At 40.7% G+C, this 19,440-nt stretch overlaps 1 protein-coding gene across 5 annotated transcripts in view; it reads left to right on the top strand.

Moving 5' to 3' along the window:
* Nucleotides 1-290: 290 nt before the first annotated feature.
* The window catches only part of KCNN2 (potassium calcium-activated channel subfamily N member 2), a 58,320-nt gene continuing 39,170 nt past the window's right edge, over nt 291-19,440 (top strand). For 2 of the 5 annotated variants that reach the window (XR_001552240.2, XM_032441307.1), the window contains exons 1-3: nt 406-1,568; nt 1,707-1,802; nt 15,134-15,552. Coding sequence is in view for 3 of the 5 variants with exons in the window: in XM_032441307.1 (XP_032297198.1) it covers nt 498-1,568; nt 1,707-1,802; nt 15,134-15,552 (1,586 nt within the window). In the remaining 2 variants the exon portion in view is untranslated. Of the gene's footprint in view, nt 1,569-1,706; nt 1,803-15,133; nt 15,553-19,440 lie in introns of all 5 variants that reach the window. The other 3 variants (XM_015850014.2, XR_001552239.2, XM_015850017.2) reach the window with 3 other exon arrangements.

The raw sequence follows: 19,440 nt of genomic DNA, 5'->3' as shown, positions 1-19,440 counted from the left end.
ATGTATTATCACAAGGTGTTATGACACCCTATGCCACTATTGCGGGTGCTTCTTCCAAACAATCAACGCTATAACCAGGGATTTGAAAGCCTTCGGTCACCCTCAGAAGTAAATAAGTAAACTAAATATTGCAACAAAGCCGAACTCTGAAAGGATAACGAACTCTGGACGAGGTGCAGCAATTACACAGCTATGTGCTGACACCGGGTCGGAACCGAGCGGTTCTGCTGGACAGCTCCGGGGAGCGGCGCTGCGCCCTCGTTCCTCACACGGCGCAGACGTGAGCGGTGCCGGGCGGAGGGAGCCCCGTCCCCGTAGCGTTGCTGGCAGGGCGGGAGCTCCCGGGCTTCCTCGGCTCCGGGGCTCCCCGGGAGTGGCGGCGGGGCGGGGGCAGCCCTCATACGGGCGGCGGGATCCCGGCAGGGGCGGAGCCGAGCGGTCCCAGCGCCGCCCCAGCCGTCTCACGCCACGGCCGGTCCCCCCCGGCAGGTGACGCCATGCCTGTTGTTTTGGTCCGCCCAACCAATCGGACGAGGCGGCTGGATTCTACGGGAGCCGGGATGGGCCCGTCGTGGCGGCAGCGGGACTCTCCCTTACCGACCATAACGCATTGCGCAAGGTGCACCACCGTCCGGTCCTCCTGCGGCTTTAACGGCACGGACATGGAGGCGCCAAGACACTTCGCGCCGGGGTTCGGCCCCGACCACCAGCAGCAGCAGCGCCCGGCGGCGCCGCCGCACTGCCGGCAGAAGCAGGACAAGGCGAGTCTCCTCCTCCAGCAGCAGCAGCAGCAGCACAGCCCGTGCCTCCAGTGCAACAACTGCGCCTACTACGGGGCTGCGGCGGCGCCGACCGGCGGGGATAACCTGCCGCTGCTCCTCCGCGCCTCCTCGCCGCTCTCGGGCACGTTCCGCACCCGCTCGTCTCCGCTCTCGTCTGTCGCCTCCTCCCGGCAGGGCAGCCAGCTGAATGTCAGCGAGCTGCCCTCCTCCAGTCATGCTGGCGCAGCGAGGCAGCCTTCCCAGCACGCTCCACACCACCAGTGCCACAGCCTGCAGCAGGCAGCGAGTCCCGGCAGCAGCGGCAGCGGCGGCAGCGCCCACCACCACCACCACCACCAGCAGCAGCGCCGGGAGAGCAATCCCTTCACCGAAATAGCCATGAGCAGCTGCCGGTACAACGGCGGCGTCATGCGGCCGCTCAGCAACCTGAGCTCGTCCCGCAGGAACCTGCACGACATGGACGCTGAGTCGCAGCCGCTGCAGCCGCCGCTCTCCAGCCCCAACGCCGCCGGCCCGGAGGTCGTGGTGTCCAAACCCGAGCACAACAACTCCAACAACCTGGCGCTATACGGACCCGCCGGACCCGGACCCGGCCCGGGCGGCCCCAACAACGGCGGGAGCAAACCCAGCAAGAAGAAGAACCAGAACATCGGCTACAAGCTGGGACACCGCCGGGCTCTGTTCGAGAAGCGTAAGCGCCTCAGCGACTACGCGCTGATCTTCGGCATGTTCGGCATCGTGGTCATGGTCATCGAGACCGAGCTGTCCTGGGGCGCCTACACCAAGGTACTCGGCCCGGCTCCGGGTCGCTCGCTCTCCGCGGTCACGCCGCTCCGCAGCCCGGCCCGGCCGTCAGGCCACTGCGGGTTGGCGGCGGCCTCGAGCAGGGCCCCGCTGAGGGACCGTGGTGTTTTTGTGTTGCAGGAATCGCTGTATTCCCTCGCTCTGAAATGCCTTATCAGCCTCTCCACGATCATCTTGCTCGGACTCATCATTGTGTACCATGCACGGGAGATCCAGGTAATGTTTTCTTTGGGGCACGGCCGTGTCGGCGGGGCAAGGCGGTAAGTAGCCTCGGGAAGCACGAATTACCCGTAGGCACTAACAGGAATCCAGTGGAGAGAAGGGTGACAGGCAGCATGGTCACTCAGGTGCTGGGGAGCTTTGCCTCTCTGGAACTGGCAGCAGCAGTTACACTGTAGGACCACTACAGCCATAGGCTGTAACACTTTCTGTGTGCCGTGCCTGCTGCCTTCTGTACTATATATACAGCTACACTCTTAGTTTGTCAGTGAATAAATTCCATGCCCTGCATTTTTCTCTCGGTGGCAAGGTTAATCACCTGTGCTGTGTGAGTTATGTAATTTTTGCCGTGCTGTCTCGTGTACAACATACTTTAAGAGTATATTTATAATGAGGAGGAAGACTCGCATCTGACCTGCTTTATTTAGTGCCCGGGGATGGGATGAAGGAGAACTGTGAAAGGTAGGGAAACATACCAGCTGGAGCTGTATTAAGTCTAACAAATGCTGTTATAGATTCTGTCCGAGAGATATTATTTCTAATATCAGTTGTAAATATTATCAACCAAGAAATTAAAATTCAGTACTTCAGTTAAACCAAAACGTAAGATAGATAGGTTTCAAACTTCTGAAGTGAAAAATACCTTACTCATTGGTGCTTTCGATTTTTCTAATTAGAACTGCCTTCAGCTACAGGCTGAAATGACAGGTTTCAAGGGCAAAGATGGTTTTCAGTGGTAGCGATCAATAAAAAAGGAATTTGACAGATGAAAGGCCTGGTTAAAGTGTGAAGATTGGGGATAGCATTGGCTGCATCAACCATGAAGTAACGGAGGATCTTGCATGGGGGGAACAGAACAGTAAGTGGAATTGCAACCCTGGACTTCAAGAGAGACAACTTTGACCTCTTCAAGGACCTACTTGGAGGTATCCCATGGGTTAGAGCATTGGAAGATAAGGGAGCCTAAGAGAGTTGGTTGACATTCAAGCACCACTTCCTCCGTGCTCCAGCCTGGTGCATCCTTAAGAGTAAGACATCAGATAAAGACAGTAAGAGACCTCTGAAGATGAGTAAGGAGATAATGGAAAAAGTTCAAGTAGAAAATGAAACTTAATGAAACACGAGAAAAAGAATCTGACCACTTGGAAAGACAATAGGGATGTTGTCAGGACATGCAGGGATGCGATGAGGAAGGCTAAGGCCCACTTGGAATTAAATCTGACAAAGAAGGTTAACAATAAAAAGGGCTTATCTAAGTAGATCAGTAGCAAAAGGAAGACTAGGGAAAATGTGGATCTGCTGCTGAATGAGGTGGGTGCCCTGGTAACAGAGGACACTGAGAAGGTGGAGTTACTGAACACCTTCTTTGTTTCAGTCTTCACTGATAAGAGTGGCCTCAGGAGTTTCAGACCTTGGAGTTTAGAGAGGGAATCTGGAGAAAGGAAGACCTTCCCTTTGTCAGGGAGGATTTGGTCAGAGATCATCTAGGCAAACTCCATACACAGAAAAAATCCATGGACCTCAAAGGAATGCATTCAGAGGCATTTAGGGTGCTGATTGGAATTATTGCTGAACCACTCTGTTGTCTGGGCAAGGTCATGGAGAACAGAAAGGGTACCTGAAGACTGGAGGTAAGCCAGTATCACTGGCAAGAAGGAGGTCCCAGGAAGCTACAGGCCAGACAGGTTCACCTCTGTCCTTGGGAAGGTGATTGAGTTATTTATTGTGGATATCATCTCCAAGCAAGTGGAAGGAGGGAAGGTTATCAGCATGTCAACATGGGTTCACCTAGAGGAAATCATGCTTGACTTATATGATAGACTTCTGCGATGTCTGGCTGGGTAGATGAGAGGAGAGCAGTGATTGTTATGTAGCTTGACTTCTGCTAATGTTTTTTATATCATAAACATAGGAAGTGTGGGATAGATGAGTGAACAGTGAGGTAGTCTGAGAACTGGCTGACTGGCAGAGCTCAGAGGGTTGTGATCAGTGGTTCAAAGTCTAGGTGGACGCCTGTAGCTAGTGGTGTTCCCCAGTGGTTCGTACTTGTTTAACTGACTTCTTCATAAATGACCTGGATGAGGGGATGAGTGCACCTTCACAAAATTTGCTGATGATATAAAGCTGGGAGGAGTGGCTGACACACCAGAAAGTAGAACTGCTATTGAGAGAAAGCTGCATGGAGAGGAACTTTACAAGGCTCAGGAAGAGCAAAGGTAGAGTCCTGCATCTGGCAAGGAATAACCACACTCATCAGTGCGGGTTGGAGGCTGGCTTGCTGGGAAGGAGCTCTGCTGAGAAGGACCGGAGTGTCCTGATATGGAGCAGGTTGAACATGAGCCATTAGTGTGCTCATGGCCAAGAAGGCCAGGGGTATCCTGAAGAGAATTAAAAAGGCCGTAGCCAGCAAGTTGAGAGAGATTATCCTCCTACTCTTTGCTACCCCAAGAAGGCCTTTTCTGGAATACTTTGCCCAGCTGTGGAACTTCTAGAGGGAGTCCAGTGAAGGGCTACATAGATTTGTTAGGGGCCTGAACCTTGTAATGAAAGGCTGAGAGACCTAGGGCTGTTTATCCTGGAAAAGAGAAGATGGGATCTTACAATGCTTATAAATATTTAAGGTGCAGGTGTCAAGTGGAGGAGGCCAGAGTTTTCAGTGGTGCCCAGTAACAGGGCAAGGGTGACAGGGCCAAACTGGAACACAGGGAGTTCCACCTAGATGTGAAAAAGAACAGAGGTTTTGAGGGTGACAGAGCACTGGACTAAACTGCTTAGAGAGACTGTTAAGTCTCCTCTGGATATGATGGAAACCCACACAGACACTTTGCTTTATAACCTACTGTAGAGAACCTGCAGTGGAGTGGGAATAGACGGTCTCCAGAGGTTCTTTCCAACCCCTATGATTCTGTTTAATTCCCTTCTATGCAAATGAATGGTGTAGCTCCAGTGTTAGAGGGTATCATAGTCTTGTGCTATAAAGTTGGAGAAACATTTGCATTAGTATCATAGGTGTCAAAAGGTGTTTTATAATATAAGCAAATATTCTCCTGAAGTAGTATTTCTGTGAACTACTGACAGAGAAGGTTTTCTTAATCTGAATATTGCTGTTCCAGGGTGGGAGCCTTCCTTTCTGATGCACTGTCCTACAAGTGGTGCTGGAGGCATTAAGAACAAAGATTACAAGAAAGCACTGCAAGTAACTCAAAGCATTTCCCAGAAACTTTGGAAAATTTAATGCAAATAGTTGTAGGTCTCTATTTGCATCAGCTTTCACCACGTAGTTACTTTGAAACTTAGGTTGTGGGTTTTTTTCATTGTTTTGATTTATTTATTTATTTTTTTTCCCAGAGAAATAGTTATAGATTTTACGTTCTTTCAGAGATATGTCATGGATCGGAAGACAACAGTCTTTAAAAACTTTAATAGAAATTTATTTATTTATTGGTTTTTTCAAACAACTTCTGAAGAAGTTATGCTATCATGTGATTTAATCAAGGTTAACAATTTTCAGTGCTGCCTGACTTTGCGGAATGCAACTATACCTGCTGGTATAACAGTAGTGGCCTGTGTTTATGTCTGAGAGATTCTGAGGACTGCTGTAGCCATGGCAGGGCCTGGAATGAGCTGCAGGTCCCCAAAACTCTCATCATTCATCTTGAAAATAAAAGCTCTGTGTTCAAGGAGCCTGTTAGAAGGGAAGGTCATAACGTCCCCCTGAGCTGTCCAATATCTGACAGCTTTTTAATTTCAGAACAGTGTGCTTTTGTGCACAGATCTGACTTTTTACAAACAAGGTGAAGAAGATGCGGAGCAAAACTTAGACCACTCTACGCTGATAAATTCATGTTGTACATGGCATCTGAAAACAGGAAGTTCCTTTAAAATACTTAGGCTTAAATGGATATGGAGTCTAGTCTAGATGAAAGAAAATATTCTATAGCCATGATAGTTGGTGATTTTAAAATAATCTTTAAATCTGACTGTTTTCTGAAGGCATGCTCATTTTTTTTAATTCAAGCAAATGCATGAATTATCTGTAGAATCCTGCTCACAGATGGCTGCCTGTGTCCTAAAGGCACCAGGTTTCTGTTTTAAACTTTCTGTTCTCATTCTTTTCTGAAATAGACTTAGAAATTACAAGGGAATATTGTATAATCAGGATTGATCTGAGAGGAATTCTTCTGTAGAAGGAAAGAACGTCAGTATGTTCTGTTGAGCGTGGTATGTTTTTAATACTTGAGTAAAAACAAATCACCCTAGCTAAAAGTAGTTTTTTGTTTGTTTTTTTTTCAAAATACGATGAGTAATAAGGTGATGGTAGTAATTATTACTGCTTGCTGATATAATATTCAGCATTGGAAATTGGATTGATTGGAAATGCCCATTTGTGGCTACTCACTTCTCGATTCTTTTTAGTAGTCCATGACCTTAGTGAGGAAGGAAGTCCAACCTGCCGTGCTGCCAGCAAGTCAGTGGGAGTACCTAGCAGCACAGCAGGTGACTGCAGTCTTTCCACTAACATTCCACATACGTTTTGCTTTGGATACAGGTCAAGCAGGCAGCTAAACCAAACCCTTGGATTCACTTGCCTCAGACCTGTATTAGGGGTGTACTGGAAGGGAGATTTAAAAAGGCTTCCAGAGAGCTAGGAGTTTTACATGTGTGCGGAACACATTAGTGTTTTATTTATATATATATATATATATATATATATATTTTTTTTTCCTGCTTAGAGCGCAGTTGATGAGTGGTTGGGGAGCGGTAGGAACTCCGCAGCCTATCGTGGTGCTGAAAAGCACCACGGACAGCTCCGCGCTGTGCTTCGCTCGGCGCTGCCTGGCGGCGGCACAGCGCCGTCCCGCGGCTCACGCACCGCCGGCAGGGCGCCGTGGTTCTCCAGCTCCATCAACCTGTCCACAACTCTGCAGTGGGAAAAACAAAGTCTCCTGTGAAGTAGCAGTTTTCAGGCAAGAGGTATTTGGTCGCTGTGTTGTCCAGTGAAGTGCTGGGGATGCTAAAATATTTACTTCAGTATTGATGTTGAGTATAGGAGCAATCCCAAATTGGTTTGTTCTTTTAGCCCACTGATGTCGTGTTTGTAATGTTATAAAAACACCGATTTATGACACAAATTTATAACTGTCCTTCCAAACTTTTGTGGTTGATTAAGTTCTTCAAAGCAAGTGTCCTGCGTTTGGAAGATTGCTAGGAAAGATGTAAATCATCATTATTGCAGCCTGAAATGGGTTTTTCTCTTACTGTTACTTCAGTTGAGAGTTTGGAGGATATGGATGAGGGAAGAATAAAGAAAGCAGTGTGATCCAATTATCATAATAATGTACGCTGCTGTAATTACCCACTTAATGCATAAATAGTTTTTTTGCTTGAATGCTGTTTTACATAGCTAAAGCAGCAGTGTGTGACTTGGTTACAGCTACTGTTTCTCGACAACTTACTATTTTGTTCCACGTTTCTCTAATGGAATTTGCTTTTAGATTAATAAAGTGGAATTTAGAAAACTCATGTGGCAATTTAACATGCAGTTCACATAATAGAACTGCATGTCACTAGGTAGGAGGTATACATCCATGGAGATACTTTGCTTTGGTGGACTGCTTAGGTTATCCATTTTGTAAACATAGGGCTTTATGTGCCTTTTTGTTACATGTCCTGAATAACTTACCTGTGCTCTCCTGGACAGAATGTGAACCTCTTTTTCCATATTCCTGATATAAATGCTTCACATTGGTTGCTTATGCTGACTTTTTGCAAAAAGCAGTGGTCAGACATGCCTTTGCCTAGGTTATGCTGAGTTATGAGGGCTGACAGACACAGACTAAAATTTCTGCTGCTGCAAAAAACAAAGTGTGTTGAATAACAGGTGAAAATTAAGAAGTAAACTTTGATATTTCTCATCTAAATTCTGTTGAGAAGTAGTGATGTCTTTCTATTTACTATTGTTGATCTATGTTTCAGCAGGTTATTTTATTGACTTGAAAAACACTTTCTACTTGTCAACTTCCAGTCTGATTCTGTTTGTTTAATATACGTTCCATGTAAAAGAAAATCACATAGGATTCAAATTAATGCAGTGAGTATTTTGTGAGAAATACTTGGTTTTAGTTCTGTTCAATTCATTGTGGAGTACCATATGGCTTCAGAGCCTTTTGACCTGCAAGATGTTACAAGTTCCCGGTGTCTACAGAAAGGAGCACTATTCAGCACAAGGTGTGGAAGGCAGAATTTGAAACCCTTTAATGTTCAACATCTGAAAGGATTTGGAGGCCTTTTGCTCTGAAGCTATATATGTAAAATGCTTATTTCCTGCAGCCTCTTTTAGGATTTAGGAAGAGTTTGTTTATGATGTTCAGGCCACTTAATGGTTGGCTTGGCAGTTCTTATAACTATTCATACACACTTTTATTTTGAGCATCTCTAATGAGGAAGTGTCTCATGAAAAGAAGTTTGGCAGAAGGTAAACAACTTTGCTTTCCAGCTTTTTCTCAGATATGAGAGGGACTGGGGGTGGCTGAGATTAGAATTTGAGTGATACAGTTCAGTGAAGTAAATCAAAACTGCTGGCTTGGGAAGGCAAGGTCGTTTATCAGTTCCAGAAGCATCAGCAAGTCTTCATCCTTGCAGGATAATCATGGAGTTTGACCATGGGATTTCACCGCACTCCACACTGTCACAAAGTCACTGTCACATATCCTTACTAGAGGATGAATAACTGCTCTGAGCCCATGAAGTTCCTTTAAAAACATCAAACACCTCTCAAAGAAGAGGCTGTAATTGATGTTATAATTAGTTTTCAGGTAAACTGAGCACATTGTTCATTCCACAAACATTATTAGCTGACAAGAAACTCTAAAAGTTTGCAGAAAAACAAGTAATATTGTGGGGAAATAAATTATGTTCTGTTTAGTTGAAAAGAAAAATATTGTGTGTTATGACAACACAATGAAAAATAGTACTTAACTTTTTGTGATGTTTTTTTGTTGTTTGTTTGTTTATTTGTTTTTAATAATATGAGCTACACAGAATCAAAAATATGAATGGAAATAGTTCCATTCAGAAATATCATATGTGAAATATCTATATGTCAGTTTATTTTTATTAAAGTTGTGTAAATTGGTTTTGCCCAGTTATTTAAATGAAATCTGCATTGGGTAATTTCTTCTTAGGGCTATCAGAAGATCAAAATAGATAATCAGAAAGGTGAATCTGTAACTTGAAAAAAATTACTATGTAAAGAATGTGGTAAAACATATGCATTTTACGCTTGAAATTGTTGTATTTAGTAACCAAAAATGTTCAGTTAATATAAACACAACAATATTTTATGTAGTACAGTTTCAGTGTAGATGCTGGGCATCATACATTTGTAACTTACTGGATTCATTCAGCTCTTGTCTCCTGGTGACTTCAATTGCAATCATTCACTGCTGTCAAAAATGTTCCTTAATGAAAATAGTTTTATTTTGATATTTTAAGTTAGATACTCCATGAAAGAATGAATAGGGATGAATTCTGAAGAGAGATGTGCACTCCTAAGCTGCTTCATCATCTCATTCATTTCAGTGAGGAGTGACAGATTATTCATAATTAAATGCCTTTTGAAGAAATAAATACCAATCTTTTTTTTTTTTTTTTTTTTTTTTTTTTTGTGAATGAAATGAAATACATCTGTGAATTGCATGTAAATTAAAACCAATGGGTGGGCTTTTACTGTCTTTATGTTTTAGAATACCTACTCACTCTTAGTCTTCTTATGAATCATTTTCTGTGGTTTTTTTTTGTTTTTTTTTCCCCCTTAAAAGAAACAAATTTTTGAAAGAAAAGCTCATTCTGCCAAAGGGCCATCTTCTGAGCTTTTATGCTTGTTTATTTGTAGAGCTGTTGTAGTGAGAAGGGGTGAGCTGGGTTCTGTGTTTCTAAGCAGTAGGATAACTTAAATGATTTCTGATTGAATGCACATAACAAAGTTGCGGGCAGGAACAGGAGCTATGGGCATCTTAATAGATAGTTTAAAGGGTATTCAGGCATAATTCCCAGTGTAATATGTCTTACAAAACCACAGCCAGTGATAAGGATGCCACTTCAGGGAAGTATCAAGTTTGGTGCTGAGTCTGGTTATTTATGAGAGGATACCAGAGGCAAAGAAAGAGCTTAGGCTTTTAAGCAGCATATTTGAAATACAGATTGAGAAACAAATGTGTATGGGTTCCTATGGCTCCATTTTTATTGTCACCTGTGAGTGTTCACTGCTTATCATTGAACTTCTTATTGCTGTGTGCTGTCTTATGGAACATAATAGCTGTGAAAACAAAGCTGTTTAAAACATCTTGAGTAGCAACGTTTTGCTTAAGGCACTAAAGATAATGGTTTTGGTAGCACGCAGTTCAGGCTTGTTTCACTCATTTGATTGAAGGCTCTTTTGAAAAGTAGTAACTTAGGGGATGGATTATTTTTATTTCCTGTTAACCAGACAGATTTGATAAAGCTGTAACATTCAGATAATTAAAGGGCAGTAACCAGAATGATGTATGCCAAGGGGCGTTTGAATATGCTGGTTGTTCAGTTTTTTTGCTTCTGCTGTTTTTTGTTTTAAAGGTTTATTTTTTTATTGTTTGTTTGTTTATATTTTGTTTGGGTTGGTGAAGCAACTTCAGTCATAATTAGTAGTAATCAAATGAAAGAGCATTTTGCTTATGAACAAGTCTAGGTAAATACTTGTAAAGAAACTTGTGTTGATGTTATTTAACCCAATGTTGAAAGTTGCTTTTTTAAAGGTACTTTAACTTAATCTTTGAAGCAGCTTGAAGACTTTATCTGCTGCATGGTTTAGCCAGAAACTCACATCAGGCCTTCAGAAGTAAAAGGTATGAACTAAATAGTGGCTGTTTTTGCTTTGTCCCAGTTTTACCTGCCAGGGTGAATTATAGAGGCAATTGTTGCAGGGATGCCTCCATACAGTCAAGATTTGTGCATGACTTGGCTCAGGTAGATTTTTAAATTCAGAGATAAATCAAACTCCACTCTCACCTGCTGGCCACTTCTTGGTTTGCAGTAGTTGAGTACAATGCTTCGTATGCTTCTATATTTGGAGTTTCTTTAAAATTAATCTTAAATGAAGTTCCTGGTTTGAATGTTTCTGAGGTGGCAAAGGCACTGCCAAAGCAACTTTATGATTCCTGTGGTGCAGATATTTCCCGAATACCCAAAGAATTTATGTCAAATGTAAACAGAAGGGAATGGGAAGAGAAGACTGATACTTGTATATGCAGTGTGATACAATGTGTTGGAGCCAATTTTTCCTTAAAGACAGATTCTAACTTTAGAATTGCAGGTGCTCTCCCTTGGAAGAGTGAATGAGTAAGCTCATTTTATCGAGCTTCAGATTCAGTGGTTTGCTCTGTAATTTCCATGTCCCTTATGTGTGTACAAAAATAGTGCCAAAGTATTCAGCAAATGCATCCCTTTCTTAATGGGTTGCACTTTCCCTAGTAGTAAGCTGATCATGTTTGAAGATGGAGGCTTCTCTTGCATTGGAAACATTAGCAGATGGCAGCCATTTTGTGCAATGTCAGTTCTTCATGCACTTTTTTATCCTGGTGAAAGTGCAAAGAGAACCTAAGCGACTGATCCAATATTTCTTTGCAACTTTCTCTTTCAGGTGTAATGAAGCTGGCATAGCTCCTGTCTTGCTGGGCACTGAGAGCAAGCAAGGACCAGTCAGGAGAAGCAGAGTGTAGTATGGGGTGGTTACTGATGGGAGCTGGGTTTAGAGCAGGCTGTATTGTGGTTAGCTTAGCTGGTGATATATTTCCTGGGGTCCTGCTAGATCCAGACAGCCTTGTCTTATCCTTAGGTTGTTGGGAACAAAGCTAGGTTTTAAAACTGTGTATGTTTTTTTTTTTATTCTATCTCTGTTAAGTTTATTAAGCAGCTGTTCTGGATTGGTCTGGTTCACCCAATGTGTTCTCTAGTAAACATGTCTGTTACATAGTAACACACGTTTCTTTTTGTTTTCTTTTTCATTTCTTCCTTACTTTCTAAAACAAAGCAAGAAATGCTATAAATCAAGAAAACTGACTTTTTTAGTTTCACATTTTGCAAAGGGAAGAAGCAGAAGTGTAATCTCCACTCTTCTGAATTGCTCTTCCTGCTCTTATGCTGTTTTAAGATCTTCATTAGATGCTGGGAGAACATTTTTGACTGTCGGCCTCAGGCACAAGAACTTCTGGGAACCCTAGCTGCCACATAGAAGTCTGATTCTGTATTTGAAGAACATTGCTGGACACTGCTTAAGTGCTTACCTTGGATTTAAACACTGAAATAATAATTATGATAAATTGGAAAGCTATCAACAGATATAACATCTTAGACCTCAACTAGAGTTTGGCCTTGTCTGTGAAGTACTGGACTCAGTTCTATAGGAGGAGTTTGTTCTCTCCTTTGTTGTGTTCTCTTTTTTATTACTAGCATGATTCACCAATCAGTCAGGAGTAGTTTCTGAAAACTAATGCATGGTTGTTGCATGCATTATTATTAGGATGCATTATTATTATTAGGATTGACTGAAAGCAGCTGAGAGCGTTTGTGTGTTTATATGTGCTGTTCTTTCCCTTTTTATTCACTCACCTTTTTCCCATTCTGAATAGGAAATCCTCAAAAAAACCTGAAATTTGTATTTACTAGGTTACATAATTTCAAATGTATAAAATGTACAGGAAAACCTGCATATGCTATGTTTTTTTTTTTCTTCTGTCTGTCTCAATTTAATTGTTACTCTCAGCCTTTTTTTACAGGCCAGTATTAGTTTGTGAGCAATGGATAGCCATCATGGTTTGAATGTAGAGACGCAGAATTTTATGGAAATCTACCTAAAAACATGATTTTGAAATGTTACTATCTTTATGAAATATGAATGTTTATTATCTGCAGTCATTTGTAGCTTTTGCTGTTTTCTACCTTTCATGTTTTCGCCTTCTAAATGTCATTATATGATAACTGAAGATACTACCACTTTCAAGTGCTATTTATCTTAGAAGCAATTGGTACATCTGAGGTCAAGGGGAGTTGAGAGGCATCTTCAGTGCCTGCAAAGCAGAACCTATTCTGATGAGCAATATTGAGAAAATTCTTTTTTTCAGTATGTTAGGATTTATTCTACTGCCAAGCAAATATATTCTCAAGTATTTCAAAATGGCACTTCAAATCTGTTGTTTTTTCTTTTCCAAATCAGTGCTTAAATAACATTTTCTTCCATAAAGATGGTAAGGTCAACTTTTAATGTAGACATTCTTTTATTCTCATTTTTAAATTGAATCTATACTTAAGATACTGTTTTTCATCAACTGCTTCGTGTATATACTGTTCTTTTTGAAGACTGTGGAAAAGTTAGGTAAAAGGGGGCAGATGGGAGACCATTACATTTTTAAGCTGATTTTTTTAAAAGACATTTTAAAACACTGCCCATTTAGGGTATTCTTTAGAATACTTAACCCTTTTCATCAGAACACTGTACAATATTTGAGAGATTTGGCTCTATGTATATATTTATTCTTTTTTAACATAGGTCATTGTGAAGATAATGCGTCCTGTGTATTTCCATGGAAACTACAGCAAATACAAACACCACAATAACATTATTTAATACAGAGAATTCAGCTGCGGGACACTTTTTTCAACATAGCTACCACTATCAGCAATGTATTTCTGCCAGCAACAAGCAACAGCCTGTGTGATGCTCTCATAAAAATCTACATGAGCAGAGGTGACCCACAGTCACTCTCAGCTGAAACGCAGCACCCACCACCTCACTATGCTCACATCCAGCATAACCTCTCCGTAAATGTTCAGCAAGCACCAATATGTCAGTGGATACATCATTTATTTATTTATTTATTTCTGCATGGTGGAATTCAATTATTCACCTTTTTTCATGCATGCTTTCCTGTCACATGCCATTTTATCAGACTTCCCATCTGCTGCCATCTGTCGCGTGGCAACTTACTGTAATGGAATACTGGTGGGAAGGTTCAACCTCTACTGCCGTACCAACATCTGCCTTTGGCACTGGCCTGATGTAGTAGAATAGGAGGCATTACTTTCAAAGCAGCCCTCATGTAGTTAGTATCTGTCTGTATTACAGGTTCACCTCTTGATAGCTGTTTTACCACTGCTGTGATATGACTGGCCTTTAGAGGCTGATCACAGGAGCCAACTGGGCTTGAGCACTAATGTAATTTGAATAACAAATAGTACTTCCGCTAAGTTAATAAATAAATAAATAAATAGATTGGTCTTCCTACCAGCATCAATTTTACATCTGTTTCTAGTATACAAAATTGGCAGAATGGTCTCACATAAAAGAAGATGGCAAACACTAAACCAAGTGTGTTTCTTTAGCGTAATTTAACTCTTTGTGTTTCTTTGCTATTAATACTGTTGGAGCGGAGATAAGATCTATACATCAGAGCAAGGGGTATTTATGGGCTGAGATAACAAGGAGGTCACTTATCAGCTGTCACCACTGCCGAAATAGACTTGAATTAGGGAAAATTTGGTTTACTGTCTATTAAAAGTAGAGTAGGGTGTTAAGAAAGAAAGACTAAAACTGAAACCTCCCTTCCTGTTGATTCTTCTTTCTTGTATCTTACTTTGTTGTTATATTCCTTTTTTGGCACATAACCCATTTGCAAACTTTTACATAGCCCTACTCACTACTAGTGAAAAATATTAAGTAAGTATTTATTTAACAGTTTTCTAGGAATTTACTGGAATTTGCCCTGGTTATGCAAGAACCAACAGGTACAATTTGATTTTCGGTTGCTAATAGATACTACCTGGCTGCCTGGTCTGCCTTGGTGTTTGCAGGCTTTTCAGGTGTTCCTTGTGAGATATCTTTTTGAGTTGTTCAGCTTCTTTACCATAGAATGTTCACTTCTTTATTTACCTCTCCATCCTGAAAATAACTATTTCATTTTTTCACAAGTTTATGAACTTTAACAATTGATTTCAAGGTTTAATTGATACAGAGTTTTGTTTTATGATAAATGAAAAACAACGAGGAATTATATGTTAAAATACATTTTTTTTTTAATGTTTGGAAATATACAAATTTTAAAAAGGTGCAAAAATATTTTTGGCATAACCAAAGTTATGTTTCACTTCAAAGCAATGTCATAATGTGATTCATTGAAATGGCATACTTATTGTCTTTTTGTCAGTCTTTGGTAGCTCTGAAAGCTATGGTGTGTTAAAATGGAATTAATGATTTGTTAATGACATGCTAAAGTTAACTTTATATTTTATTATTTCAGTTGTTCATGGTGGACAATGGAGCAGATGACTGGAGAATAGCCATGACTTATGAGCGTATTTTCTTTATCTGCTTGGAAATACTGGTGTGTGCTATACATCCCATACCTGGGAACTATACGTTCACATGGACAGCCCGACTTGCCTTTTCTTACGCTCCATCCACAGCAACAGCTGATGTGGATATTATTTTATCTATACCAATGTTCTTAAGACTATATCTTATCGCCAGAGTTATGCTTTTGCATAGCAAACTTTTCACCGATGCCTCATCTAGAAGCATTGGAGCATTAAATAAGATAAACTTCAATACTCGTTTTGTTATGAAGACTCTAATGACAATATGTCCAGGAACTGTACTGTTGGTTTTTAGTATCTCATTGTGGATAATTGCTGCATGGACTGTCCGAGCTTGTGAAAGGTAAGGTTATTCTGCTTTTTTAGGTTTGTGGGTTTGTTTTTTTTTTTTCTTTGTATCTTAATCTCTTGTTTTGCTTTCTCAGTTTTTATTCTGGGGGACCTAAACATGAAATGGGATGGAACTTCTGGGTACTGCCTATTTGAAGTTCTGGCTATGTTTGGTCAGGAGCTCTTTGCCTTTTAATCTTAAGGAACTGTGGAAATAACTTGATGCTGCACTGTTTACAGCAGAATTGCAATTTGATTTCAATGTTTTTGTTTAACTTCGGATATGTTGACTAAAACACAAGGGACAGGTGCTATGTAGTGAATTTAATAGTAGTTGTTGGTATTCTGCATTGATATTTGCTTCTGTTTATTTGTGTATGAGCAGGAATTTATTGAGACTAAAGCCGCAGTGTAAAATTCCAATGAATATATTTTTGTACATGCATTTGTGTGGTTTTTGTCTTCATTCCTGAGTTTTATTGTCATGTTTAAAGAAAATAGAAAGGAAATATGTCCTTCTGGGAGCCGGCAAAATCAAGAAAGGGGAAGAGCAATAAGTTGCAATTATGTAACATTTCCTTCTTCCCTTAAAAATCAGAAGAATTGCATTTTGAGAGTTAGATTATTCATGTGACTTTTTTCTAACCTCCCCCTCTCACAGTCTTCAGTGTAGGTGCACAATCAGTTCTGCTGCCTTGATAATGAGTTTTTCTGAGCATACCTTTAACAACAACACCAAAAAAAGAAATTAACTTTTGATTGCATGGAATTGCCTAGGAGTATGAGAGCTAATTTTAAGGAGAAATGAGGATTCTTTCTGAGAGGCTTAACAGCTGGAGCAGTTGCTGTGATAAACTTCTGCTAATGTAGATTCTTCAACATATATAGGGCATTACTATTGCTGTTTGTTGACCATTTTGTTTTTCCTTTCCTTACCATGTCTGCCAATTTTGGAAACCAGGTAGGGGAGTTATTTGTGTAGTTACCACAATTAAAATCAGCAGCTAAGTTGTGTGCCAACTGCCAGGTTACTTGTGGATGTTATTCCTTGTGGTTTTATTCTCTTTGTAATAAATTAAGAAAAAAGAAAAAAGCCAGCAAAATACAACTGGAACAAGTTGAATATGGAAGCGAGTGTTAGATTGATATATCTGAAGCATAACTGTTATCAGTGGAATCTCGTCAAAGGTCATGCTTCTTCTAATTTGACTAAGTTGTCATTTTTATATTTCATGACACTAGAAGAGATATGTTTTGGCTTTTGGAATGAGTTACTTGTGTCATTCATAAACGTTTCATGCTCAGTTTTGTGTGATCTGCCTTGTAGTTTTCTTTCAGGTATTATGTAAGTATTTTTGCCAAATAAATGGTAATGGCTCTAGCTTCCAGTTACTAATTAGTCCACTGAAGAATAGTAAATTCATAGCCCATAGGTTTAAAAAACTCCACAACTTCCGTATGAGAAACTCCAGACCCCACACATGGGAATGCTCTCAGCACTCTGCTGCCTAAAGTGAAATGTCCTGTTTGGCATAGCTGTAGACAGATATAAATGCCATTTGTCATGGGAAAGGGCAAACATGGCCACTAAATCTATTTGCGCAGGGGCTACAGTTCCAGAGGATGTCCCCTGAGAGCTTAATGGCTTTGATTTGCTCCACAGTTAAAGTTTAGTTTACACTAATAAAATATATTTATTTCATCTGTTCTTTCCCCCCCCACCCTCCTCCACCCCTCAGTTTTAAATAGAGGAAATCTTTACAGGTTAGAGTGAGCTATTTTGTGTACACAAAATGACTCTGAAAACAAACGTGACCATTGTAATATTAAAGAAACATGAATAATATATTTATTTATTATTGTTTATTATTATATTGTTACATAATATAAATAGTGTGTAATTATATTATGTACTAATAGAAATAGATGTTACCACTGAAGTATTTGCCATTGTGTTTGACAGACAGACTATGTGGAACTGTAATGTGTTTTGCTACAGTTAGCAAGAAATAAGAAATAGCAAGCAGTTTGGTGCTTAATTTTCTTTTTTTGTGAGGGGGAAATTTATATCAAGTGGAGGTGAACAGTTCTGAAAATCACTCATATTGCTGCTGTGTAGTAGTTTTATGGAAAGCTTTGCACACGTTGTTTTTGTATTTCTGTCCATCCAAATCAGTGATATGACAGAGATAAGAGTTAATAGTCAGATTAAAGCTGTAACATGACTGAATAGAGATTTAAAATTCTTATGCTGTTTCCAGTATCTCTGATGAGGAGGCAGGTGGCTGCAATTAATGTCCTTACAGTGAAGCTGTGGGCTTTCAGCAGGTAGCCTTGTTACTGAATGACAGCAGGATTTTTAGGCTGTTGTTCTATTCAAAGTCAGATTTATGTCCTCGCAGGCTGTCCTTTGAGTAGGAAGAGACGTGGAAGCACTGCATTTCTTGGTGAGGAAGATAACACAAAGGTGCATCTTTATCTGTTTTTCCAGGGAGAGACAGTTGATGTGCTGAGGCAGATGAATTCACCTTCCTGTGTTGCTTTAAGTGAAGACCTCACTACTTTCATGATCATCTGACAGATCACTTGATGTATGCTGAACTAAGGCTGGGCATGTGTCTATCTCAGTGCCTTAATGGCTGTATTGTTAGCTCGCAGAATGCTAATTATAGCAAGTGACAGTTTGGGTTGATGAGCAAGGTATTTTCCAGGATTGCAGTTTAAGGTCATCCACAAGGGCAAGAATGTGGCTGAGATAATTATGGTGGACAGCCCTCATGCACATTGTGCAGCTGGGCTGCTAGGGCTCCAGAGTAAAATGCCTGCAGAGTCTGAGAGGAAAAGGTGCTGAAAACACTGAAGAGTCACTGTGTACTCCAAGTTGGGCACTCCTGCTTTTATGTCTCATTTACAGGGAAGATTACATTATATGTATAAAATATCTGCTTGTTTATTGCCAGCATTAATATATTGCCACCTACCATATGTGAACTTCATAACAAAAGCCTAATTTCTTATTAGTGCATACTCAGTTTAGATTGTTTATAAAATCTGTGAGACTCGTGATCAAGAATGCTTATGATACATTGCTTTTGTAGATAAATCATGAACTGGTAAGCAGTTTGCAGTCGCTTATACTTGTTACTGAAATACCTCTATGCATGGTAGTTAATTGTAGCAGTTAAAATAGAAGTATTTGGTTTCTCAAGAATTTGTGTAACTATGCATAGCGTTTATGCTTGAAAAGTCTGACAAATATGCTTTACACTTGTAGTAAAGTTACCTCGTATGTGAGATTTGTGTTTTCCTAGGTTAAGAGAGTGCAGTTGCTCTTTGCTTAAAAATAAACCCACAAAACCCTGCCTTCTAAATGCATATGTGGCTGTAACATACCCTGTGTATCAGGATGGCATGTACCACATTTGCCCACATTACACTGTTGTATGTCCATAATGGCTCATATCACATGCCCAGAGTTAGTGTGGATTTACAGTAGCAGAACTGAAAGCAGAACTGGATTTTCTGCTTCCCCAGAGACCTCATTTCTGGCACGATTTTTGGTTCTGTTTGTACCTCTCTCTGACACCTGGCAATGAAGTCACTTCAGACTAAGTTTTATGTTCAGTCAGCATTTTTTTCCCTATCAGCTTCTGCTATGTATTTTTTCCTCAGTTTAACAAAAGCAAACCAAAAGAAAGAAATCCATCAGTGCATGCAGGTGAAATCACATAATCATAGGAGCTGGAAGGACCCACTGGAGATCATCAAGCCCAACCCCGTGCTAAAGGAGGTTCCTTATAGTAGGTTGTATAGGAAAGCATCCGTATGGGTTTTGAATATCTCTGTAGAAGGATACTCTGCAATCTCTCTGGGACAGCAGTGCTGTCACCCTCACAATAAA

The sequence above is a fragment of the Coturnix japonica genome, chromosome Z, assembly GCF_001577835.2.
Source record: "Coturnix japonica isolate 7356 chromosome Z, Coturnix japonica 2.1, whole genome shotgun sequence".
Lineage (NCBI taxonomy): Eukaryota > Metazoa > Chordata > Aves > Galliformes > Phasianidae > Coturnix > Coturnix japonica.
Note: the sequence above shows the minus strand (reverse complement) of the source record. Positions and strands in the feature narration are given on the sequence as shown.